General features: G+C 38.4%; 2 protein-coding genes across 12 annotated transcripts in view; one reads left to right on the forward strand and one right to left on the reverse strand.

The window, feature by feature from the left end:
* Positions 1 to 27,607, reverse strand: part of MED12L (mediator complex subunit 12L) — a 424,290-nt gene that overhangs the window by 58,639 nt on the left and 338,044 nt on the right. For 9 of the 10 annotated variants that reach the window (XM_020980863.2, XM_020980861.2, XM_020980859.2 and 6 more), the window contains 12 exons: positions 27,167 to 27,285; positions 26,395 to 26,538; positions 24,686 to 24,849; positions 22,125 to 22,256; positions 15,831 to 16,058; positions 14,585 to 14,726; positions 12,438 to 12,558; positions 11,363 to 11,464; positions 10,486 to 10,599; positions 7,908 to 8,110; positions 6,555 to 6,743; positions 15 to 89 (listed from right to left, as the gene is read on the reverse strand). In XM_020980863.2, coding sequence (XP_020836522.1) covers positions 15 to 89; positions 6,555 to 6,743; positions 7,908 to 8,110; positions 10,486 to 10,599; positions 11,363 to 11,464; positions 12,438 to 12,558; positions 14,585 to 14,726; positions 15,831 to 16,058; positions 22,125 to 22,256; positions 24,686 to 24,849; positions 26,395 to 26,538; positions 27,167 to 27,285 — 1,733 coding nt within the window. The remainder of the gene's footprint in view (positions 1 to 14; positions 90 to 6,554; positions 6,744 to 7,907; positions 8,111 to 10,485; positions 10,600 to 11,362; positions 11,465 to 12,437; positions 12,559 to 14,584; positions 14,727 to 15,830; positions 16,059 to 22,124; positions 22,257 to 24,685; positions 24,850 to 26,394; positions 26,539 to 27,166; positions 27,286 to 27,607) is intronic. The other variant, XM_020980853.2, reaches the window with a different exon arrangement.
* The window catches only part of P2RY12 (purinergic receptor P2Y12), a 60,106-nt gene that overhangs the window by 9,412 nt on the left and 23,087 nt on the right, over positions 1 to 27,607 (forward strand). The window contains exon 2 of one of the 2 annotated variants that reach the window (XM_020980870.2): positions 18,876 to 18,952. The exons of the other annotated variant lie outside the window; for it this stretch is intronic. The gene's annotated coding sequence lies outside the window, so the exon portion shown is untranslated. The remainder of the gene's footprint in view (positions 1 to 18,875; positions 18,953 to 27,607) is intronic. 2 annotated transcript variants of the gene reach the window in all.

Genomic DNA, 27,607 nt, shown 5'->3' on the forward strand with positions numbered 1-27,607 from the left:
AAAGCAATACTCACAGGCTCCTTCATGCATTGTTTGATCATTAATTGGAGTTCCAGCCAGGACTGTCTGAGAGTCCATTGGTCTAGATTCTGGGTAAAATTTATGGAATTAATATACATAATAACATTTCACAAAGTAATACTACTGTTGCTGATTTTTTTTTAAACAGGCAACTATCTAGATAGGATTGCTTTGTTTTACAAATAAGGAAACTGAGGCTCAGAGAGGTTAAGTGAGTGGTCTGTCACACAGGAAGAGGCAGAAGCAGGTTTTGAATCCTGATCCTATCACTCCAAAGCCCTGCTAAGTAATCATTTAGATCAAGGTATTCCCTTTCCATGTATAAAAGGTATATATAGTTCCAGAACCTCTCCTGTATTTTACTGACATTTTTTTTAAACAATTTTATCTGTTCTAGGTCAAATCATATCTCATCTAGTGAAATTCTGATAACTATTAATCAGAGAACATAGAAAACAAGTTTACCCTTTTTAGGCAGGTGCCATTTGATGCAAGAGTCCTTTTGGGGTCTGTAGTAGCTTTAGGGAAATAACACTTCAGTCCTGACTGTGTATTCTTTATTTTGGATTAACGGGACGCTCCATTAATCTCCAAATGGTGAAGAGAAAGGGATAACTGATAAGTGCTTTCCCCAGATTTTGGAATAGCTTAGGTGGCTTTACTGTAAACACTTTGCCTTTGTGATTAATGCTTTGCTTAAGTGAATATTAAAATCAATCAGTCAACAAACACAGATTAAGAGGCTATGTGCCAGGCACATACAAAGAGAGCCAAAATACAGTCCCTGCCTTCAAGGAGCTCACATTCTAGTGGCGGTGATTATTAAAGTTTGTTTTGTTTATGTACCAAATGACAGGTGTAGGGAAGTGAGATTGCACTGAGAGGCCAGCCTGGGATTAAATCATTGCTTCAGGTCAACCTGGAGATGCCCATGCTAGGAATTCAGGAATAAAGGGAATCCCTCCCTCTCACCCCAGCTCACTCTCCTGCTTTATATGTTACTTAGATAAAAATTCTAGCATTAACCTAAGGAGGAAAAATCAAGATAGTTCAGTCTACTGATCAGCAGGAGTCTGTGATTATCAACACGGATTTTAATTATACCTTAGGAATAATCATAATAATATCACATATTTGTACAGGACTTGGTTTCCAAAGTGTTTACCCATATGTTGTGCTCATCTGATCCTTCCAAATTCACTTTGAGTTGAGTTGGGTGGAAAGAACTTGCACTTTGCTAAAAATGAAACATGAACTCAGAAAGGACACTTGCTCACGGTCACAGAGATGTTCCTTGATGATAGACTTGAAATTCAAAGGAACCTTAATATCCTCTAGTCAAATTCCCCTAATTTTACAGATGAAGAAACTGAGGCCCAGAGAGTTCAATGAGGCCCAAAGTTACATGGAAAGAAAGTGGCAAGGCCAGGGTTAAAATGTAGGACTCCTGACTCCAAGATCAGTGTTCTCTGCAATTCACCTACTATCTTCATTGCTGTCAACGACGGGAAGATTGTGGTCACATAAACAATATGAAATGTGATGACAAATCAGCACTATCTTGCTTCAGGGGAAATACAATGATAATAATAAGTCAATAAACATGTATTAAGCACTTAACTAGGTACTGGGCATTGTGCTATATGATAGGGATACAAAGAAAGGCCAAACAAAACTCTCCCTTCTCTCAATCAGTTTAAATTCAAATGGAAGAAACAACATATAAAGAATTACATACATAAAAGATATATATGAAGTGGACAGAAGGCACCCTTAGCAGAGAGGGAAGGCTCTGGAGGAACTGAGAAAAGTCACCTATTGAAAGGGGAGCTTGAGTGGAGTCTTGAAGAAGTCAGGGATTCTAAGAGGCAGGGGTGAGGAAGGAAAGAATGTCAGGCATGAGAGACAGCCAGTGCAAAGGCAAGGAGATGGGAAATGGTGGGTGTTGTATACGAGGAATGGTAAATAGGTCAGTATAGTAGACTGCAGGGTAGCAGAGAGGAGGAAAATGTAAGAAAATTTGGAAGGTAGAAACGAAGCAGGATGTGAAGGACTTTATAAAAGGGTTTTAAATGTAAAAATGACATGGCATTTTGAAATAATAATGCATATAAATCATTTAACACAGCAACTTGCACAGAGTTGGTGCCACACACATGTTAGCTATTAATGCTGTTATTGTTGTTAGGATGAAATGAGATTGTCTACTATGGACGTGTTTTATATAACTGCACATGTATAACCTATATTGAGTTGCTTGCCTTTTCAATGAGGGTGGGTGGGGAGGGAGGAAGAGAGAAAATTTGAAACCTAAAGTTTTAAAAACATATATTAAAAAAAAAAGTTTTCACATGCTACTGGGAAATAAGAAATACAGGAAATGGGGTACAGAAGTCTATCCTGCCCTATAGGAAAATAGAAGGGGAAGGGGATAAGAGAAGGGGAGAGAGTCAGAAGAGAGGACAGACCAGGGGAAGGGATATTCGGAATGCATGCCATCTTGGGGTGGGGGAGGGGGGAGATGGGGTGAAAATCTGGAATTCAAAAACTTGTGGCAGGGAATGTTGAAAACTAAAAATAAATAAATTGATATTAAAAAAAAGATGAGATGAGATAATATTTGCAACCGTGCTTAGCACAGTGCTTGGAACATAGTAGGTGCTTAATTTTATTAATATTTTTCAGACAGTTTCTATTAGAATGTAAAAATCACTTAAAATATCTATTAACTATTTTCTAAATTAGCACTGACATACATAGCAGGTGCTTAATAACTCTTTGTTGAAGCTGAACTGATGTTAATAAGACTTTCACAGAAAAGTGTGAACCCAGAAACTCAGCAGATCAAAAACTTGCACAGCTGTAAGTTAGCACTGCTCTGGAGGCATTGTACTTCCAGGAACGTCAAGCTTCAAAAGAGCCACGTGTGCTTTCTAATAAGAACAGGCTAAATCTGTAGAAAAGTGAATGAAACATGGCAATGTTGGCAGTCTTGCATTTCAGAATGGTGTTAGGCACCAAAACAAATACAGTCCCAAATGACAAAGTACTTATTTTCACTCTTCAGATTTCCCTGATGTTTTCTATGATGAATACAAACGATTTCACTCAGCATAACTTCCCGGGAGCCTACTTTATGCAAGGCACTCTGAGACATAAAGATGTACAGACATGCACCACAGTTCCTGCCCTCAAATAGTGTCCATTTTGATAGGGCTGATGAGGTTGCATGTAAATAAAAAAAATACAATACAGAATTCATGAAATGCCATCGAAGAAATGCAGGTATTCTGTGTGTGTGTGTGTGTGTGTGTGTGTGTGTGTGTGTGTGTGTGTGTGTGTGTGTGTGTACACACACACGAATTTCTAGGACAGACTACAGGAGAATATGATTAATTTTTCTGGGCTTCAATTTTCTCATCTGTGAAATAAGAAACTAGGTCTAAACCAGCTCTAAGGTCTCTTCTAGCTCTAAAAGCCTAGTGGATAGATAGAGCACTGGCTCTGGAGTCAAGAGGACTTAAGTTCAAATCCTACCTCAGACACTTGACACTTACTAGCTGTGTGACCCTGGGCAAGTCACTTAACCAACTGCTTGCCAAAAAAAAAAAGCTTATGCTTCTAATTTTGATGGAACACGGAGGAGAAAGCATTGGTGCTGCTTGTTCTTTGAAGGATGGACAGGAATTTCAAGAAGCAGAAATGGTGGGAGACTGATATTCCATAACAAAGCTCAAAGAAGACAAAGTATAGCGTGTTTGGCAAATGGTGAAAAGCTGGATTCAAGTCTAGATGTAGCAAAGTATTTGAAAGTTCCTTATGGTATGTATCCCACATAACAAGAAGAAATATGGACTTAATTTTTCCACACAGTTTGCCACAGAGGGACGGGGAACGGGCTTAATGATTGGGCCTCATGGTGGGCTACTTAATTGCAATGAGGTCAATATGAAAGAAAGTATCGATATCAGAGTTTCTTAACCTTTTTGGTGTCATGGCTCCATGTGGCATTTTGGTGGATCCTATAGGATTCTGCTCAGAATAATGGTTTTAAATGCATAAAATACATGGGATTACAAAGGAAATGACTTATACTAAAATACAGCTATCAAAGTATTTTCAAAAAGCAAATTCAGAGATTCCAGGCTAAGAACTACTGTTCTAATAGATTGCTACAGTGTTCTCAGGGCTGTTTAGTATTGTTCTTGAGAGTTTCCAATAAAGAAGTGTATGGTATACTTAGAAAATCTTTTGGGTGGCATAAAGCTGGGAAGGAAAGGTAGTACATTGGATGATAGAATCGTTATCCAAAAAAGTTCTTGATATAATGAACTAAGGAAACATCTAATGAGATGAAATTGAAAAGGAGTAATGTAAAGTCTTATATTTAGGGTCAAAAACACCAAATGTGCCATAATAGGTGAAGGCATGTAAAAAATCATGTAAATCATATAAAAATGAGTGTTTTAGTGAATGGCAATTTAGTGTTTTAAAGAATAACTCATTAGTACAAAAAACCAGTGAAATAATGCAATCACTCAAGGAATATCATCAAATAAGGAATAAGGCACTGGACTTGGGAGATGACAGTCTTGTTCTACTTTGCTCTGGAACAGATTCTGAGGGCTATTTTTTTAGGCAGCTACATTGACAAAGTAAAGTACGACCGAGAGAGGGTGAAGAGGACTGAAACCATGCCAAAGGATGAATGATAAAGGAAATTTGGGAGGGTGAGACTGCAGAAATTAAGATGAAGGGGGTACCTGAAATTGTTGTCATTCAATGTGTGAAGGGTTCTCACGTGGAAGACAAATTTTGATTGGCCCCAAAGGACAGAAGTGGGGCCAAATCATTGGAAGTTACAGGGTAGTAGATTTCAAAAGAAGGAAAAACTTCCTAAACAGAATGGCAGACCTCCCAAGGCAATGAGTTTATTATCACTGCTGACCTTCAAGGAAAGTCTGGGAGATTTCTAAGGAGGCTGCAGAGGGAAGTCACTTACCTACTCAGGTACAGGTAGGGCTAGATGATTTTTTTTTTTTGGCAAGGCAATCAAGATTAAGTGACTTGCCCAGGGTCACATAGCAGGTAAGTGTCTGAAGCCGAATTTGAATTCAGGTCCTCCTGACTCCAGGGCAGGTGCTCTTATGTATTTCGCCATCTAGCTGGACTATATGATTTCTAAGGTCTCTTGTCAGTGCCGACACTTAAAAATATCCGAGTCACAGCATTCTGAAATTCTATGGCAAGAGCAGATGATACAACAGGGAGAGGACACGACTTGGGAGCCATGAGACAGAGATTCAAATCCTGCCTCCAACAACTTACTAGCTGTGTGACCATGGGCAAGTCTCCTCATCTGCAAAAAAAGGGGGATGATCTCTAGTTCATGGAGTTGCAGGGAAAGCATTTGGGGAAACATAGAGCACAGTATAAATGAGGCCTATTACCATCACTGTTGTCATCACCATTGTCACTTTTATTATTGCTACATCATGGGAAGCTGAAGTCCTATGAGTCTATAGACGATGCAAGGTGCACTGGTCTTGGTAAACAACCACATTTTATCCTTTGACTCTCTTAGAAAGTATTCCATATAGCACACCTTTAAGACTGCCTGATGTGTACCCAGGAGTAAATATGGAACCTCTTTGGAGTTAAAAGTCAAATCTATGCTGCTACACGCTATATGATAAAACATAAGGTATTATTACTATGTTAGTAAAGTCACAGAGGTGGCTGGAGCAGAGGGGGTAGGGGGTGGGGGTGGGGGGTCATTGGACCTGGAATCAGGAAAACCTGAGTTCAAATGCAATCCGAAACACCTACTAGCTATGTGACTCTGGGCAAGACCCTTAACCTCTGCTTGCCTGAGCATCCTCACTTGTAAAAAGAAGATAATAACAGCACCTATCTCCCAGGATTGTTTTGAGGATAAAGTGAGATAACATTTGTAAAGTGCTTTGCAAACTTTAAAGAGTTATATAAATGATAGTTATTATTATCACAATTATTACTTTATACTTCTTAGCTTGTGTAGTAGAATATAACCTCTGTGAAAGCAGGGACTTATCTTTTTTGTCTCTGAGACAATATTTCTTGTGCCTAGCATACTGTAAATACTTAATAAATGCTTGTAGACACAAACTGAAAGAATCTCAAGGTTTCTGCCCAGTTGTTGAAGGCAGGAGGCCTGAGTAGGAGCCTGAGAGAAAGGATAGGCCAGGATAATGGCTAGAAAGCCGTCAAAGTATAAACAGATTCTTAAAATGTCAGCCAGCACCCCTGGTAAGTTAATGAGCTTGAGAGTATTTGTGTATAAACTAAACAGAGTATCTCTATGTTAAAATGGCGATTTGGAGATAGAGACACTCTGGCTGACCTAAATCAAGACTGGGTTCATCATTTCGGGAAAAAAAAGAAAAGAAAGAAGAGGAAAGAACTTCCGGGTGTTATTCTATAGCATGGAAAAATATGCCTAAGGATAGTCACATATGTCACTGGCAGAGTTTGAACAAATGTCCATCATTTACCTGAAGGATGCGCTTAATATGCTGTCTTTGAATGTCATCACCTTCTGTACATTCTTTAATGCCATGAGGATAACAGATCAGCTGCAGCAATTTCTGCGCTTGCTTGTGTGAGAGAACGGGGTCCAATATAAGGTCCTTGTCTGTACACAATCTCTCAGGCTCTTTCAGACAATGTTCTCCAACCCATTCCTGGAAAGGATGAAACACGGGATAAGGGGTCATTATTTACAAGCAGATAGTGAGGGCTTATTGGCTGGCAGGTCAACAGCCCAGTCTGGGAATGCAACTCACCAGTGGAGCTGGAGATAGTCCATGGGTCACAGGTTTAGGGGCCAAAGAATCCTCCAAGAACAAAAAGTCTAACCCCTTCGTTTAAAGAGGAAGAAACTGAGGTACAGGGTGGATTAAGTGATTGACCAAAAATAACATAATTAGGACATATAAAAGGAGAGATTTACTCTCAAATCTTCTGGACTCCATGTCCTGATGGAAGCCTGTCCATTACATTCCCACTGCTCCTCCTGGCTATAAATCTTTCATATAAGTATTCGACAGGTATATAGGTATAGTTCTTTCAGATGTATGACTCAAGGTTGGCCTTTTTTTCCTTTAAATTCCACTAATAAGTGGGAATATAGAAAAAAAAGTCAACCTAAAAAAGGAGCAATATTAAAAAAATATAATGACCGTATATCTCTTCCCCTTCCAAAACAGGGGACTGAAAAACATCTTTAAGGTTCTACATGGGACCTTAAACTGTACATATTTCTTTGTTGTCTCCCCTATTAGACTGTAAGCTTTTTAAGGGCAGGGATAGTTTTTTGCTTTTCTTTGTATCCCCAGCCCTTAGCACAGTGCCTGGCACACAGTAGGTGCTTAATAAATGCTTATTGAATGGATACAGCACTGGCCCTGGAGTCAGGAAGACCTGAGTTCAAATCCAGCCTCAGACACTTGATACTTTCTTGCTGTGTGACCCTGGGCAAGTCACGTAACCCCCACTGCCTCACCAAAAAGAAAAAAAGAACTAAATTTAAAAAATGCTTATTGATTGGCTGACTCCTAGAATTATCCCCTAATTATATTTTTAAGACTTGTAAGAATGCCAGTTGTCTTATGGCTGTGGGCTGATGTGTGTGCCTTAGCTAGCCAGAGGTCATAAATGTCAGGAGTTAAATGCACCCCCGGTTTGGAGAAATCATTGCTCGATTCAAGACATCAGAATAATTTCAACGAGGGAAAAGACATTGACAAGCACCAAAGCTACACAGGGAACTTCCTTTCACAATGAACTGCTCTCTCTTACAAGGGCCCCTGGGTATCCACTTTAGGCAATGGAATCTGGAAAAGTACCTGCTGGCAGATCGTTCGTAGGACATAGCGAGCGTATTCGCTCAAGCTGGCGGTTTCTATGGAAACCGCTTTCCCACATGGTTTCATGGACTGTGAGGCATTCCAAATATCGTCATCATTCATGTCGTCTAGTAAGCCCCTCATAGCGAAGTCCTCACTTTTTAAGGCGTTGGCATTACTGTTGCTACCAATTTCGGCATCTCCTATGGAGCAGAAACGCAGAAATAGTCCAGTTAAACATAGTGCCAAACTTAGTCTAAAAGTGAACATTTCTCTCTTTAAGTAGTTAGAAATCACAAATCTCGAAGGATCTAACAAGTTATGAAGCTACAGAAAATTGCTCTAACAAAGAATGAAAGAACTCTAATTTTATTTTCTAACAGAAATGGGAAAAAAATTTTGCTTTTGAGAATGGCCCCTGATTTTGTTTGATATATATTAAGGTTCCATCCCCAGAACTTTAAAAAAAAAAAAAGAAATACATTCCAGGTTTTGCTAACAACAGTCACACAAAAATTATAGCATGTTCATTTGTCCCCATTATTTTAAATCTGAATACGTGTAGGATTCATTTGACTCATAAACAAGGAGAAAATGGGTTACTCACCTTTCTAGATGTCCCTTTTCCATTTCTTCCCTCTTAAAGTCATTTATTTTCTCTCCATGGATCAAGAGAAAAGTTTTGACTGGTGGCGCCCTTAGCCCACCTTACTATGAACTTCTTGACAAGAGAGATCTATTTTCCTGGGGATGGAAAGGGGCAAGGCATACTAAGGAAGCCCTGTCAGGAAGAGCACTCATTGAATACCCACGGCAATTCATTCACTTTTCTCTTGGCCAATCACTAGACAAATCAGAAGGGGTCAAAAGAAGGGGTAGGGTGAGGTCTCATGTTGGGAAATGACATTTGAATTGAGCTTTAAAGGAAACTAGAGATTCTCAGCCTATGCAAAGGTACAGAATGGGTTGATAGCATGTGAGGAAGAACAGGAAAGTCATCTTTGCTGGACAGTAGCGTACACGAAAGGAAATAATATACAATAGTCCCGGAAAGGTAAGGCTGGAGAAAAATAGTAATGGTCATTCCATGCAAACACAGGAATTTGTATTTGGTCACAAAGAAACACTGGAGTTAGTGAGAAGCGCTGTGGCAGTATCAGACCCATGTTTTAGGAATATCACTTCGGTAGACATATTGGAGAGAACACAGACTGGAGGCAGGAAGACAAATTAGGAGGGATATCATCTCTCCTAATGTCCAGGCCAGACATGATGGAACCTCAGCTAGGGTGATGACTTTGTGAGAGAAGAGTACAGATAGGAGAAATGTTTTAGATTTAGAAAAGATAAAATCTAGCCTGTACACAGATATGTGGGCTGAGTGGGGAGCCGAGGACGGCACAGTTTGGGAACATGCCCACTCTGATGCCAATAAGCTAAGACTCAATAGGCAAAACTTTGGGAAGTTTCTGTTCAAAATCTGCAACATAGTTAGCTTACTCATGTTGGCTAAAACGCATAAGGTCTTAGGCACGACAAAGGTTCTTAACCTGGGCTCTGTCTGTGAACTTAATTTTTATTTAATAATTACATTTCAATATAATCAGTTTCCTCTGTAATCCTATGTATTTTATTATATGCATTGGATTTCTGAGAAGCGGCCCATGAGGCTTTACCAGACTGCCAAAGAACTCTGTAACATACAAAAAAATTTCTTTAAGAAGTCCTGGTCTAGGCCAGTTACCAGATAACTCAAATGCTGCTTTTGGGTAGAATGAAGTGAAGGGAAGAAAGGTTGCCCAACAATCCTGACTTATCTGGCACATCTGAGGTTAACAATATAAAATCATCTCTCGGCATTATACCTTAGACAGAATAAAGTAATACTAGCACATTCTGACTCTCTCTAAGGGCACTGAGAAATATTATAGGCCTCATACAATTAAAGCTTAAAGCATCCCAATGTCTTGGGACATAACTCCTCTTCTTCCTCCTTCTCCTCCTATTTTCACTACCATAACTTTACTCACAGAGAAACTGAAACCTAGGAGGTTAACTTGCCCAGGGCCACTTGTTCAGTTAGAAAAGGAATACCAACACTGTAACCCAGGATTCCTGCCTTCCAGCTCAGGGCTCTAATCTGGCTGAAATTTAAACTCTTGGTGCCAAGCAGTCTGCCAAAAGCAAAGACTGATATTTAGATCACTGAGTGTTTTCCCTCTCTGGCACACAAGCTATTCCTCTAGAGTGACTCTTTTGCCAACATTACAAACACAGAAACAACAACAATTGTCTGAAGATTCAGTTTATATCTCTGGACGCAATATCCTGCAATTAAAAACGCCACAGAAAAAGATTAGGTTTCCAATGGGAGCCACTGTGGGCAATCACTTTGTCTTTGGACTGGTCAGGAAAACCAGCCATGGGCAGCCAGCCACCAGCATCCCACAACGAGCACATGGCTTCCATAAGAGCACAAAGAGCTTCCAATCTTTTGTGCAAACAATGTCCAGGCTGACAACAATCCTTCCCAAGTTTGGGCATTTAACCAAAAAGCATAGTCTTTGAATGATCTTACCAAGCATGAGAATCGCTTTTAAGACAGCAAAGACCGCTCCCACTTCTATGCTGTTGTGAGCAGCTGCTAAAAGGTGACGATCACAAGAAGAACGTATTCCAGGGAAAGGCTTCCCTAGGAGGGGACAGTGAACCATGGACAGCATCAATAATATTATCTCCATACAATTAACAGTACATCATAACACTACAGAGTATGCAAGTCATTTCAACAGACAGTCTGGAGAATCTGACATTAGCAAGCCTTCAGAGTTATGGCCACGTGTCAATTCACAAGGTGATCAGGAAACATTATCATTACTTCGAATCGAAGTCTTTCAGCAAGGATTACTAATTTGCTTCTTAACTGTGGAACATAAATGGGTGAGTCCTTGCCCCACCTACTACAAAACTATCACACTTTTAGGTCCTGAATATACCACAGCTTATAAATAAATACTTATGCAAACTTAGAAATGTACTGAGAAGAGAATTCCAACCCACTTATGCCTTTACGCCTTCAAGAAGTCTCATTCTGGTGATTTTCCCTTACCAGAAAGAAAAATGAACTAAAACAATGCTAAAGTCTTATTCCATGACCAAAAAAAAATACACTATTGTATGGCGGCATACCTCCCACCAACAGTACTTTACCAGGAGTCAAGGTATTTTTATTGTTCATTAATTTCTCATTAGCATTTCTTAATACATCCTGGTTATTACTTTAGTGAATGACGTTCTCAAGTTCTGTATCAGTTATCTCACTACTCCATCCGCCCTTGAGCAAGCCCACTAAAACACCAAAAGGAAAGAGTAAGCCTAGATGTCTACTGGGTGATTTTTGGAGCTTGATACCAAAATGGAAGAGTTCAACAGGTGATTTTCAGCTGGTGACTTACCTGTCGCTTGAGGTAACAAACACACCTGCGGGGTTCGGAAGAGATGAAGAAGGAGTCGGCATGTCATTCGTGCTCCAGGCTCAGCATCTGGATCTCCGCAAGCTAAAAGAAAAAAAAAAGACTTCAGTACTAAGCTTCTAGCATGTATTTAAAAAACACATGTTTTTTTTTGTTTTTAATTTAGATCTTCATTTAAACGGCCCAAGTAAACATTCATCTAAAACAGGGGCTCTTAACTTTCTGTGCGGCGTGGATTCTTGACAGTCCGGGAAAGCCTATGGACGCTTCCTTGGAATAATATTTATCTAAATATGTGACATAAAACGCACAGGATTACAAAGGAAGCCAGTCATATCGAAAGCTAGTTGTCAAAATATTAGAATTAAAAAGTTTACAGACCCCAGGCTTTGAATCCCCGACAGGAAAGTTTCTAAATGCCTGATATTCCTCAGTGTATGGATTTAAGGTTTGTTTGTTTTTTTCATTCGAAAACCAGTTACCCAAAAGTCTTTACTTTAAAGAGAACTCAATTCCTTTTATACCCAGATGATGAGTATATTATTAGATTTTTCTTAGTTGAGGCGAAGGCCAGGTGACTGGGGTTTTGCTCCAGGCTGCTAACATGTTGCAAAGGAGAGGGCTGCTGTCTCCTCAGTGTCCACAACGTGTGGCATAAAGTTCCTTTTCTTTCTAAACCAGGCTTAGAAGACCACCTCCAGGGTCCTATCACTATGGCACCCTTTTCATGGGGGCTTACCTTCCCTTGCTGATAGAACGAGATAGAACTCTCCATCAATCTTCCGGATTTGGACAGCATAAACTATTTTACAAGGTTCCATACAGCCCACTCTGGGGATGGGGTAGATTGCCCACTGCACCATCTACCACTTTTGTAAACAAATTTGCCTTTGAAACAAAAATTCCTAGTACATCTTGAATAAGGTCTATGGTTTACAAAACCCCCCAAAAGTTCAAAACCACCCCTTGAATCCTGCTGCCATCCTCTACCCTTCAGCAAATATGCTAGAAGGTAAGAAGAGAGACATAAAAAGTTTTCCCATCATGATTTTCCTACCTGCTGCTAACAGCGAAGGAAGTGCTACGTGCTGGACAACATCCTCCAGGGAAAAACATTGCCGAGCTATCAGAATCGCAATGAAGGTGGCCAGTGAATCATGGAACGAGAGGTCACTGACCTTTAAGGAAACAAAGCAAAACAAAACAGGAGAAAATATTGGCATGTTTTCCTCCCTGTTTAGTAATATGTAAGATTATTATCAAAGAGATACTGGCTAATTGGCCCTAACCTGCTACAATTATCACACTAAGCCACTAATTTGACATTATATTTTAAATGATTATGACATGTTGTTTTTGTACCTCCCTAAAGACTTCTTAATGGAATTTAGAAGGGGGGAGTATGTTTTGTCCTCTGACCAATTTTTGAGTCACATGTAAGAAGAGGATACTGGTTAATCAATATGATACCACCACAATTCAATTCAATTCAATGAGGATTTATTAAGCACTTTCTAAATGCCAGGCAACTGAGCTTCAGGTTGTTGCTACAAAGACAAATATACAAAGAAATGAAGGGGGAATCTGCAGAGAGTCTTTCACAAGATTTAGTACTACAGGACACTTAAGAAAAAAAAAAAGAATCTGAGACATCTACAAAATTAAAGAATAATATTTTATCATGAAAACAGACATAAAATAAAGGTCAGTGACCAAAAGATATCTCAAAAGAAACATAAAAGAGCCACGCAAGTTTGCTGAAATTATGAGGGGAAAGGAAGGCTTTTACTCTGTGTGTGTGTGTGTGTTTGAGAATGTGTGTGTGTGTGTGTGTTTGAGAATGTGTGTGTGTGTATGTAAAGAAAAATTTAAGCTCTTCTTCCTTGAATGGTGAAAAATGGTGGGAGGTTTGGCTACAGTTTATAAGAATATGATGGAGGCAGAGATAAAGTGAACATATAATTGTTTCACAAATCAACAAGTAGAATGAGGAGAAAGGTCCAGTCCTTGAAAATGTGAAAATAAGCTACACACAAAAACATATAACCCAGTACTACACAGCACAGGCAGAAAACATCAATGGGTTACAAAGGAATCCAAAAGAAAAAGTCATACCGAGGCAATGCATTCCCTCAAGTAAGACCATAGATGTACAGTGCTTTGCAAACCTTAAAGCCCTATATTAACGCTTCGTTTTGTTCTCAGGTCTCCCTGTTTTGCCCGGGTTGGACTTGTAACAGCCACTTATCAACTCAATTCTTGTAATGATCAGCATGGGAGGCATAACCTGCTTTGTTTCTGACCTGGGCTGGTTCAACCCTCCTTAGGCAGCCTGGTGGCCCACCACTCCCTCGTGCTCACTATATTGATGTCAGATTTAGTGAGGACGCCCAGTCAGCTTAGCCCACTGCAGCTCTGAACTCTGAGCTCAAATGATCCACTAGTGCCAGCCTTCCCAGTAGATGTGCGCCATCCTGCCTGGCTTTACTTTAAAGAGGTTAGCTATTACATTTTATCATTATCGTTGTTATTGCTAATCATAATAATGAGGGAAGGTAGCTTTAATTTGGATATAGAATTAGTTTTTTGTGGAATATAGTCTCCCACATACAATTCCTTAATATTCAGGTTTTATTTGAGCTAAAAACAATTTTATTCATGTCATTAAAGTGGTTTATGGATGGATGTTCCACATTCTGAGTAACCTAGGGTATTGTGCAGAAACAGGGGGGAAAAGACACTGATAAAGGGGTTTCTATGCCTAAGTAATAGCAGACAAGGATACAACCAACCGCTATCACTACTAATGATAATAATAGCAACTACTCAAATTTATATAGTGCATTAAAATGTGCAAAAGGCTTCACATGGTATCTTATTTGGTCCTTATATCAATACCATGCAAGTAGGTGCTATTATAAACTGAGGCACAGAGAGCATAACTTACTTACCTAGGGTCACACAGACAGTAACTGAGGAAGGATTCAGACTCAGGATTTCTTAATTCCAAATACCCATTCTATCCAATGTACCTGTGGTTTATGACTTAAACCAGATCTTTATCTTATAATTTACGACTCAACTGAGATAAATTTTTTGCAGGAGTGCAGTTAAGGGCTGATTAGAAAAACAACTAAATGTTGCTAAAAAATGGAAAAAAAAATTAAAATTAAATAAAATAAAAAAATGAAATAGAAAACCCACATCTACACTGCAAAGCAGATCGTTGAAACCCCACACGTGATTGGAAGAGCAACAAAGGGCCTTGAGAACGCCTAACCATTCTGAGCTGAGCACAGTACAGCAAGCCGTCAGCTCAGCACATAAGTTGGCAATGTCATTGATTCTAGAAGAAAGAAAACACAAAGTAGACAGTGCGGTCACATAAAGGGAAAACATTCATTGACACATACGTTTAATGGACTATCATGTCTCATTATGTGGCAGGCTGAAAGGTTAAACCTTGACTCCAGACGTCAAATTCCTTAGGGTTAAAAATGGTACTTACCAGCAAAGTGTAAAAAACCTTGTTAAAATTGATCAAGTCACAACATTTAAATTGTTCACTCTATGATGAAAGATCCTTTTTTCCTCAATCTGTAAAGTACTTCAGTGGCTACAATTATATCACTCTCACGGAGCTTTCTAGTTACCCAGTATCAGATGATTTCAATGGATTCTCTAGCACTTGTCAAATAGCATAACCCCAAATTACAGCCAGAACGCAATGACTTAAATTATTTCGACTGCCCAACAATGTTAATCTACAACGACGAGGAGGACAGTATCCAACGACAGTACGAAGAGTACCGAGGAAAGCCCAGGGCTTGGTGCATCGTACAAGTGTGATACATTCTTCCTGACTTCATTGAAATAGAGTAGTCTAATATTAAAATATATAGCTCAGTTTATATTCTCATGTAGAGAGCTTTAAAGAAACAATATAAAATTAAGAAAAATGAATACCAAGGTAATTCCTTAGTCCAAATGTGATGAAAATACAGCAAACATTTAAAATTTATGTCTGCTTCTACATTTATAAAATCTTTGCTTATAAATCTGTAAATCTTTCATTTGTCATGTCTGCTTCTACATCTGTAAAATCTATGCTTATCAATTGGTAAATTGTATATTATGTTTGCTTCAACCTATGCTAATTGCTTACAGTTATATGTAAATATTATCTATGCTTATATTATTATATATACTTTGCTGCATATCTGTTATATGTGTTTGCTTTTAACTACCAGTAATGGTACAGAACAGAGAACATTTCTCAATCTAGCGACGTGATACCATTATAGGGGGAAAATTACAGGACATTAAACAGAATGAAGTAGGACAAAAGAAATACGTGAAGGACTAAATAATCATTAGACTTTCTTCATCTCTTTTTAGCACGTTCACTATCTAGAAAAAGAGGGGTAAAGGGCAAGACAAAGCATCTTACCTCTCTGCGTCCTGATGCCCCATACATACATTCATGAGTGCATTGCACACAAAGCTATAGCGGTTAGCTGCATTGTCGCTGAGTATCTTGCCCAGCATGGAATAGTTGACATTATGAGCAGAGGGATTCTCGATAAAATCCAACATGAACTCGGGGTCCCACAATAAGTTGGAGTTGGAAGGCTGCACATTGCTGTAGATGGTCTGCTTTACTTTTGAACAGGCACTACTGAGGATTAAAAATAGAAAGAGAGAAATTGTGAAAAATAAATCAACCCAAGCAAAGTTAAAAGGTTGTTTCACTGAAGGGTAGATTAAGTAACAGGACTTTAAAAAATCATACATTACTTTATAGGACCCACTTACCTACATTCTGTTAACAGTATCACATGATGGCTATGAACAAAAACGCCTCTATTCATCATCATTTTTGTTACTGGTCAGACCTGTGATTTCATTGGTATAATACGGAACTCCCAGGTGAGGGAAAGGCCTTCCACCAATGCAGGTCAATACCTTCTCTGAAACATAGTCTTAATCCCCTCAAGCAATGTTGTCAAACTCAGACAGAAACAGCCACGATTCTATTCATAAAGATCTCCCTGCAGGCTATACATTGGTTTAGTTTTTTGGGTTATTTTTTTGCTAGGCAATGGGGTTAAGTGACTTGCCCAGGGTCACACAGCTACTAAGTGTTATGTGTGGTTTAGTTTTAAAATGTACTATTATCCATGTTTTCCATTTTTTATTTATTTTGTCAAATATTTTCCAATTACATTTAAATCAGGTCCAGGCCCCACTCTGTGTGCTGCAGGACGTCTGTTGGACACCTCTGGTTTAGAGTAATAATAACAGGTTAAGTGACACAGTTCAGTGAAAATACATTTGAGGGGGAGACTTGAACTCAAGTCTTGGTGGTACTAATACACCACAATGTTTTTCATTATTATTATTGTTGATATTATGGTTTTTGTTGCTGCTGTTATGGAGACAGTGTGGTGCTGTGGATTTTCATTCATAGGCACTAGATTAAAATGTTGGCTGTTAGTGACTTTAGGCATGTCATTTAACCTTAGCTTTTCACCTGTATAATGAAGGAGATCGGAGTAGAAGACTTCTACGGCCCCTTCCATACCCAAAACTATGCTCTTGTTTCATCAACGTAAGGAGCTCCTAGTGTGGAGAAAAATCTTCCCTGATACCTATTACAACAGGTGATTCTAGCTTATAATCTTTGAGAGCTGCCTCCCAGGAATGACAGCAGCTAGGTGGTGCCATAGTGTATTAAGTGCAGAGCCTGGAGTCAAGATGACTCATCTTCCCAAATTCAAATCTAGCCTCAGACACAGCAGTGTGGCCTTGGGCAAATCCCTTAACACTCTTTGCCTCAGTTTCCTCATCTGTAAAAGGAGCTGGAGAAGGAAATGGCAAACCACTCCAGTACCTCTGCCAAGAAAACCTCAAATGGGGTCACGAAGAGTAGGACATGACTGAAACAACTGAATGACAAATTTATCGACAGTCATAGAGCTAGTAGTATATGTTAGGTCTCTCTCTTTCTGCCTTCTCTTCTTTCTTCTTTTCTTCCCTCCCTCTCTCCCCTCTGTCCTCTCCTTGTCTCTCTTTCTCTCTCCATTATTTTGATTACTATTCAGAAATACTGCTATTTGTAGATAAATTGTGCGAGGGTATGGATCGGAAACACCTGGACCCCAATGTCCTATGATTTAGTCAGCAAAAACATCCCCATCCGACATGAACATTTTGATGTAAAACTGTAACTGACCCTTAAATCTGTTAAAGAGATATCCCTCAGTTTCTGAAGATATTCTGAGAGCACTGAAGTTCATGAATGAGTCAGTGAGCTGGTCTCCTTTTGAATTCACATGAATTTTCAAACAGAAAAGATCAAAGACTAATTTCCCAGGGATATTTGCCTTCACAATCTTTACTTATGACATACTACCTGGTGTTAACGTAAGATAAAGCTGCTTGGTAATTTTCAGAAAAGGGGATATGTTCTGCACCCATTCATCCCATGGCTAAGAATCATGCCCCACTGGACAGCAGTCACAGATTTTAGTCTGATTCACTGTACTTACAGAATAGAAAGGACAAAATTAACAATAATCCACTAGATGGCAACACTGTACAATTACCCAAGCATGGCTCATTTTGAGGCAATACTCAAAACAGTCACAATTAAGAAAAAAAGAAATTTTCAGTTATGTTTCATGAAAAGATTAAGCTAGTGAGGAGGGATTATTTTATGGTGTTTTTTTTTTAAATTGCAATCACAGGACTAAGTCCAAGGTTTTACACATTGTATATGAGATTAAATTGGCCAAGATATCTATCTTCCATTCCTTCCTTTCCATTCTTCAGTTATCACCTGCTGCTCAATCTATTTTCTTCACATCCTCTAGCTACCTTTTTATTATCTTTTATTTAGCACTCTTTTAAAAAATTCTCTACCTAAATCTCCAGTGCTATCAATCTCATCACTACCTACTGTAATCTCTCCCTCCATAACATCATTCCTCCATTATTATTCTTTTCCACTCCCAGCTTCTGCTTTGACTCATTATTTAGTTCTTCTCTTACCCCTCCCCCATCCCTCTCCTCCAAAAAAGAAATCATTCTTCAAATGTTCTTCTGGCTTTCCTAAGTCTCTCTGATTTTTTCCACTTCCAATTATACAACATGAGGGACGATATCAAATACTCACACAGTAAAAATATTCTTGGTGTTACAAATGTTCCTTTTACCTCCTCCACTCTAACTTTTTAATTTATTCTAACAAAGTAGCTAAGAACCCTAAAATGAAGTCTCTTTAACATCTTTATACTCACTCCATGGTTACTGTGATTCCTTCCTTCCTTCCTTCCTTCCTTCCTTCCTTCCTTCCTTCCTTCCTTCCTTCCTTCCTTCCTCTCTCCCCTCTTTCCTTTCTTATCTCTGGATCTTTCAACATAAATGGCTTTTTTCTCCCTTAAATCTGTTTCCTACTTTAAGCTCTTTCTGATCAAGCGTTAATCTCTTTCAGGTCAGGCACTCTACGGACTGTGTCACCTAACTACTGATTAAGATCAGCAATTCTGAATTCTTACTTAATATCACCAGGTAAGAGTTCATTTGTATAATCTCTTTAATATCTTGGGAAATTTTTATGAAGTGGCACACGATTAATTTGGTGTACAGAGAAAGAAGTCTCAGAAGTCTCATATATATTGATGTGGTCTAATACATAATATAAGGACACAACTGTATAGGTTAAAAAAAATCCTGATGAATACAAATCAATCAATACAGATATAGAAAGGTCACTGAATTCTGGAGATGGGGGCAGGGAGAGACTTTACGGAAAAAGCAAAGCTATCAGTTTTGTATGTTACACATCCATTTTGTAATAAAGAATGAGTTCACATCATGACAGTTAATAGGAATAAAGTTGGTAGGCCCAAAAGCACAACTACAAATCCCAGGGTTCTTAACTTTTTTTTTGTGTCATATACCGCCATCATCCCCCTTAGCAGTTGAGTGAGACCTATGGACGCCTTCTTAGAATAATGTTTTTAAATAACTGAAGGAAATAATAAATTTCATTTAGAGGTTAGTGAAAATATTTATATAATATTTCCCCCCACACCAAGTTCATGGGCCCTCCCAAAGGCTTTCAATCTCAGGTTAAAAACTCCTGAATTAGACACAGGCAGCATGCACGAACCCTCTTCTAATAAGTGATTCATCTAGGCTTTCTCTCAATTAACCAATCAATAAAGACTTACTATATGCCAGGCACTATACTAAGAGCTAGGGATACAAAAAGAGGAAAAAGATAGTCAGTCCCTGCCCTCAAGGAGCTTACAATTTAACAGAGGAGGCAATAAACAAACAGATATATACAAAGTAAACTATGCACAGGATAAATGGGAAATAATTAAAAGAGGGAAGGCACTGGAATTAAAAAGTGTTAGGGAAGGCTTGCTGGAGAAGGTGAGATTTTAGTTGGGACCTAAAGGAAGCCAGGGAGGTTAGTACTTGGAGAGGAGGAGAGAGAGTATCCCAGGCACGTGGGACAGCTAGAGAAAACGCCCAGAGCTGAGGGAAGAGATGGACTTATTGTTGGAACAGCGAGAAGTCCGTTGTCACGGGGTTGAAGACTACATGTTGGGGAGATAGGTATAAGAAGACTGGAAAAGCAGGAGGGGGCTGGGTTTATAAGGCTCCAAATTTATGTTACACAATCTCAAACAGGCCCTCACTGCTGCTCAGTAATCAGTCCCAAAATAAATTTGGAATGGACCCGGTTAGAACAGTTGCATAGTTTTTTCCACTTTCTTTTAGCAGCATGTGTTTAGGAGTGAAGGTAATGAATAGGGGGAGGGATCCAAGCCTGAGGACTGGCTGCATGTCATCAGAGATATGATAAGAGGGCTAGGGATTCTACGGAGGGGGACAGTGTATAATTGAATTGGCTCACCAAAGGGTCAAGATGGGGATATGAAGAGAGTGGACAGTGCAGGGGAGATGGCCTGGGGGAGAACTGAGATGTCAGTGGTTTGGAAGTCACAGTTTGGAAGAATGCTTGAAGAGTAAGGTTATGTGAAGGAAGGCAGAGAGAGAAAGGAGAAAAGTCATCAGATTATAGTCAGACAAGGGGATTTCAGAATTTGTTTTTTTTGCGGATTTCAGAATTCTCATGCATAAAGGTGGCACATTTGTTCATGACAGCAAAATCGTGGTATAACCATCTTTGTGTGCGGCTGAGACTGAGTAGAGATGTAGCTCATGGGAGATAAGTAGGTTGAGGAACTGGGTGGTTAGGGCATTTGAGGAAGATAGAATCTGTGAAAAGTACTCAGAATGTGAACCAGAAAGCAGGCAGCCTTTAATCACAAAATAAGACAAGCATCTTCCAAAAAGCCTGGAAACCCAAACCAAAGTTTCTTCTGGGTTTGACGACTATAGTCTCAGTATTGCTAAACAAAGATTGAAACAATTGTTCAAAATGAAATGATTAGGAAGTGATCCCCACACAGCATCCATTCAAGAATGAGTATTAAAGAAAAGGAAACCCAGTATACCTTGTTTTTAAAAGTTCCCCACCCCTACTTTAGAATCTTAAAAACAACACACACAAAAAAACTTACCAGTGTTTGTTTCCCATGAGTCAATTAGAATAAAAAAGTTTTAAATGGCAATTGCATGATGCAAAAAGAAAAGCCAATTTAAAATTAGAAATACATGAATCTTAAAGAAAAATCACTATCCACTATGTGTCTGAAACTGCATATGAGGGGAGCACAAAGGCTGTACCAGGTGGAATTCAATAATGACACTTCACTTATAGGAGGTAACTCCGGGAATCGATTTTTTTTCCATTAAAATTTAAAGGTATGGGGCAGTTAAGTGGTGCAGTAAGGGGCCTTGGAGTCAGGAGAACCTGAGTTCAAATCCAGCCTCAGACGTTTAGCACTTACTAGCTGTGTGACCTTGGGCAAGTCACTTAATCCCGATCGTCTCACCCCCCCCCCAAAAAAAAAAACCCCAGCAAATTAAAAATTAAAAAGGTACCCAGGAAAATTTTTGTACTGCTTATTTGAACTGAACTCTACCAGTATTGAACATGAATAGCTCTTGATGCTATTGATAACAGTTATTGATGAGTTATTCTTTTTTGAAGTTTAAGAGTCAAAATTGGATGATTTCTGAATATAGTGATTTATATTTTTAAACGATAGTTCATTAAAGTTAAAATATTCATCATGCTTATTATATTATATTGCATTATATTATTTTACATATTTCATTGAGAATGTTATATATTGTCATCATGATTATATACTCTCACGTTAACAGCAGGAAAAATAATACTGTATTGTCTTTTGTAATGCTTAAGAATAACTGCTGAAAGTCAAATTGGTGTATCTCACTAACTTCCAGGAGATTTGTGATAGCAGTCATTATTTAAGACTTCTATGTTTACTGTATAAAAAGTTGTCATAGGAAAGAGCAGGCACATCTTCAGTAAGACAAATGGAAATAAATATTACAATGTCAAGTGCTGTGGTTGATTAAGGCCTTATTTATAATTGGCTAAAATTTCAACTTCTCCACTGAATTTTTTTTTTGCCCACCTTTCTCCACGACTGCTACTGCTCCATCACTGATAGCTTTCACTGAAATAACATTTCAGCAACTGAGACAGACAAAACAGCATAGGTATGTATTTTTTTAAAGATTTCCAAACTTAGTTCTTAGGGACGTTTTCATGTTACTTTCATACACCCACCTGAAGAGGTCTCCAAATTTACTTCTTAGATGGCTACATGACACATAGAGATCATAGAGGTAGGCTAAGATGCATCTTTCAGGGGAGGAACATTCTGACGGGTTGACCACATGCTTTACAACACCACACAATCTAGAGGAGTTGTAGGGGAGAAAGGGAAAAACATTTTAAAAATTAGATGGTTCAAATTGGTAATTTTACCAAAGAGCTTGACATATTTGGGTGAAATATAAAAATTGTTTCCTAGTCTACTACTGGAAAGGCAAAGTACCAAGACATTAAACTCTATAAAAAAATAAATTTGGGGAGAAGTGAGGAAATATCTGGAGCACCCTCTTAAATGAATGTATATGAAACAAGGAGTGGATAATAGAATGGGTAAGCTCTAGTCATAACAAAGATTTGTAATTCTGGATGGCCATACAGGATGAGCTTTAAATTTCATGTAAGTTCCTCTCAACTTTTACTTTCACTTAAAAGAGTGGTTTAAGCAAATGAATTCCTTAAGCAATGTGGTGAATTCTCAAGAAGTTTCTGAAACTTCCTCTTTAAGATTCTTTAGAAATAGGAAATTGTTAGGAATATATCACATAACAACTAAAGAGCCTTCTTATCATTACAACTTATGGTGGTGACTTTCTATGACTTCTGCAGTTGTTTGAGACTAAGTGATTAAAGTGAAAACTTGGTTGATTTTTATTCATAGAAAAAGCCTACTGGAACACAAGACCTAAAAACTTGGTCAAACTTGAGGTCTGCAGCCTAGAATCCAACCAGCCTTGTATTCCATATCTAGTAACGGCAATATCGTGCTAGTAAAGTATGATTGTTCTCATGACCTCACATTGTTGGCTGCTTACTTTAATAAGAAGATGGAGACCATCTATCAGGAGCTCTCTTGATTTTCTTTCATTCCTCACAACCTCTGCCTACCATCAATCATTCTCTCCTTCTTCTGCTTGATCACAGAGGAAACGGTATCTCCAGTCTTCTGTAATTCTACTGCCTGTACCCCAGATTCCATTCCATCTTGCCTTCTGTACAACTTTGTTTCAGTAATTATTCTCTCTCTTTTTCAATAAATATTTAGGCTTTTACTTGCTGTAGGCTCATTCCCATTCTCATCATTCTACTGAAACTATATCTTCTGTTAGGAAGCATGATGTAACTTGCTTCACAAGTGGCAAACTCACTCAAATAAACTGCACAGCTTCTAACTTAAATGGTAGGATAAAAATAGTTCTTCCACAACTCCCCTAACAATCAGCCATATGAAGCACTGGAAGGACCAAATAGATATCCATTTCTTCTATTTTTTTCTTTACTCCTCATCCCCTGCCAACTAGAATTCCTCTTCCTCTTCATGGACTGGGAAAAATACAATTATGTTTACTAAGGGAATTTTGTTGACCCTTACCCTAATCAATGAGTCTGAAGTTAGGAAAAAGATTCACCACTCCCAGACCAATTCTTACCAAGGTCTGACATAAAACCAACAGAGAAAAGAAATGGAAGAATAAAGTCTCAGGAGCAAATAAATGCCCATCCTTGGCCTCTCTTAAATGAAGTCAATGTTAAATGACTATTTTCTTTTCTCCTGTTTTTGGAACCAATGGAACTAAAATGTCTCAACCTGGCCCCAATACTGACTATCCAACTTGAATTTTGATAACTGAAACATAAAAATTCTTACGTCCAGCTACATAATTTTCAATTCTTCATGATAAGTAGAGGGAGTGAGCCACATAATAGACTTTGGTAAATCAGAAGAGATCTTGGATGGCACTGTAGTTTACTGTGAAAGCACTTCATCTGGAGAAGACACTTTTCAGTTATCCTTGTCTGTATACCTGAAAGTTCTACTACTCACAATAAGGATGTCCCAGTGTTCTTATGAGAAGTGCATTTTATAAACCTTAAAAGTGCTAGATAAGGGACCTACAGATTCTACTATTGAAAAGTAACCACCAAATATGTTTTCCATGACTTCATGTGTATAAAGTGTATTATATTTCTTACCTTCTCAGTGGGTGTGGGAATGAAGAGAGAGAGAAAATTTGGAACTAAAACTGAAAATTTCAACAAACTAAAAAAGAAAAATACCATTTTTGGGGTGAGAAAGAAGAAGAACACATCTAATTCAGATGATTTTCAAAAGAGGAATATATTTCTTTTGAGAAAACTGGGAAAATTGGCATGTTATGGTTGTAGTTAGGACAATACACTTGGAACTCTTTGAAGAGCTCTTTGAATCGCCCAGTTAGAGCTCTTCAACTGTCTCTGTATACCTGTACCTGAACCTGCAGCCCCCGAGGCTACCTTGGCTTTGACCTTTTGACTGAGTCCAAGTTTTACTGAACAAATCCTTTTATTAAGATGATTTGTTCTGTGAAGTTTGGATTCAGTCAAAGGGCCACGCTTGAGGACCTAGAGGGTCACACGTGGCCTCACACTTGGCCGCAGGTTGCCCACTCCTGCTTTAAGCTCTTTGCAGGTCATCACCATTTTTTACCACCAACTGTGCATTCTAAATAAAGACATAGCCTTTCAGGACTACAAACCCTTCAAACACTTGGGCAGTCTGGTCTGGATTCAGGATGAGGCAGGCATGGTAGCGCCTCAGCACAGCCACAATGCACACACACAAGCCTGTTGTGTAACTTCCTGCCAAGCTGGAGGACTTCAGAAGCAATTCTGCCTCGACCACACTCAACTCATTGAGCAGCTGAAACACAAGGGGACACATGCTGAAGCAGCATATAAAAAAAATAGTCTACAATTAATTATTCCCAGGGCCTTTGCCATCTCCTCTCCTACCTCCCCAAAGGACCTACATGCATATAGCCATCCCATGCCCTAAGCACCCCCCACAAAAAAAAGAAAGAAAAGACCTAAAGAATGGGTAGCAGAAAACCAGGAGACTGCTTTGTTGTTGTTTTTAAAATCTTCCTGGTCAAGGTCTTTCTTTTGTCTAGACATTGTGTTGCACAACACCAGGAAGTATCTATGACTGAAATAGTAATTGAAACTTGAGAATAACTTTGTGGACCTGCCTCCTATATTGACATAATCACAGTACTCTTTAGAATATAGATTTGCCTTCCTCTTGAAACTTAATACTTTACTAGGAATTGCAAGGAAAAGTGGGCCTCTGAACCACTCTCTAGAAGTATGAATTTTTAATGAGTGTTCTACAAACACACTGGGCTAATTTTAAATAACAGTTTTGTTGTAATGTAGAGAATGTTTTGTCACAAATCAGATAAATGACCACATCCATTATTAAAAGAGGGCCATTTCTCATCTTAAAAAGATACACCTGGAATATTCTTACACTACCCAAATAACTTTTTGAAAAGAAACAAGTGAAGGTGTATTTAATGAACAACCACTATGTATATACTACTGTAGTGGGAAAAGCACAGGGTTTGGAGTCCAAAGTCTTGGGATCAAGCCTAATCTTGGGGCGGGGGGGGATGACACATCATTTTATCTTCCCAGAGGCTTACTTATTTCTTTTCAAAAACTGGGATAATAATAGCTGGTCTAAGTATGTCATAAAGCTGGTATGAGGATAAAATAAGATTCCAATTCAAAAAACATTTGTTGAGTGTCTACTGTTTGTAAAGAACTGTGCCAGAAACTAAGAACAAATGCTTGGCAAATAAGAATATCTTAATAAATGTGTACTTATTGGTTCTATGGGGGTTAGAGGATATGTAAATGTTTCCGAAACTACAAAGTAATACATCAAGTGAAGTAACTGAATGTGAAGCCCATTGTTAACCTTAAATCACTACATAAAGGAAAGCTATTATTAGATTACTGTTAGAATAATGATATTAAAAAAGCTATTACTAGATTACTGTTACAATAATGATATTAATAATAATAATATCTTATAATACCTAACATTTATGTAACATTTTAAGGTTCGCAAAAACTTTAGAAATATTATCTCATTTCATCCTCAAAATGACCCTGAGAGATTTTACAAAGGAGGAAACAGGCATAAACAGAGATTAAGTAACTTGTGTAGGGTCACACTGCTACTAAGTGTCTGAGGCTGGTCTATCTGACTTCAGGCCCAGTTCTCTACCCACTGTGTCACCCAGCTGACAATACACAGATGCCTACGCTAAGTTTAGAAATTATTAAGTTAACAGATTCTTTTTCTCTCCCAAACTAATATGAGAATCTATGGAAAATGCCTCGCAAGTTTTTGTTATTATTGTTATTGTTGTTATCATTAGACTGATTCCTTTGGTACCTGAATTGCAAAGTCAATAAGCCCGTTGATGTTCAAGGCTGGCTCCATAAGATCAAAGATAAGTTGAATGTGGTGTGCCAGTGGAAGATGGTAGGATGTTCCTGAAGCAAAGCTGGTTATCTGTTCCAGTACATTGCTAGAGATCTAGTAAAAGAAAAACATGCTATCAGTTTTCATTGAAAAAAAAAAAGGATTCTGAATAGCACGGAAGAAACGTGCATTTATATAGGACATTAGTTCAGATGAACTAAAATATTACAAACTCAAGTCCTACTTCCTTTTACAAAATAACATAAAATTTCACTTGGTAGACCAAAACTGGGAGTAAGAAAGCCGACGTCTTTAACCAGCATGAGCTGGGTGACAAATGTCACACTGAGGCAGGCCATTACACAACTGATCCAAGAGTCTGGTTTGTATATATACCTATTACTCATTAGTTGCAATGTGATAACAGAATCTAACTCTGTGATTAGTTTAGTTATCTTTTAAATGTTCCTACAGTATAATCAGAAGCTAAAGACTTTTCAAGATGAAAACAATACAGAAGCATTCTTCCAAAGAAGGATATTTGAAAGAAATATAAACCAAAGTATGGACCAGAGATTTTACCAAGTTCTACTGATATATATATCTCATAGTAAAGACTATATATCTCGTCTAAACAAATCTGAAAGTTGTCCAGCAAAACTAGAAAAGACACAACAGACGTGTTGAGGTAGCGGAAACAGCATCCAGACATCCTCAAATTGAACCCATTTTTAGGGAGTACCTGAGATGTGACTTGATGTTGATCAAAATAGGAGAGGAGCTGTAGCTTTGTGAATACCATCTCCAGCGTCGGAAAGGTCTCCTGTTTGCTTTTCCTGGCTTTTTGTCCTTCATCCTCAACTTAATAAATAAAATGAAAGGGTAGTTTGGTCAGTTTGAATTTAATGAGGACTGAAGAGCAGCACTACATTTAACAGATTATCAGTGTCTCTGAATATATCCATAAGCTAAATCTGCAATGATGCAATCTCTGATTTGTATTCTCCCTTGAAGATTTACCTATAGAAAAGAAACAACTTCTATACTTTACTGCTTTATGAGGAACAGTACGGTATGAAATCAGATCACATCAAAGTATAAATGATGTAGAAACATGGGGGAAAAGAACCTAAAACAGAAAGCATTCTCTACAGCAACAGTTCTCAAACTTTTTGGTCTCAGG

This window comes from Phascolarctos cinereus, unplaced genomic scaffold (genome assembly GCF_003287225.1).
Source record: "Phascolarctos cinereus isolate Bilbo 61053 unplaced genomic scaffold, phaCin_HiC Scaffold_7;HRSCAF=346, whole genome shotgun sequence".
Classification (NCBI taxonomy): Eukaryota; Metazoa; Chordata; class Mammalia; order Diprotodontia; family Phascolarctidae; genus Phascolarctos; species Phascolarctos cinereus.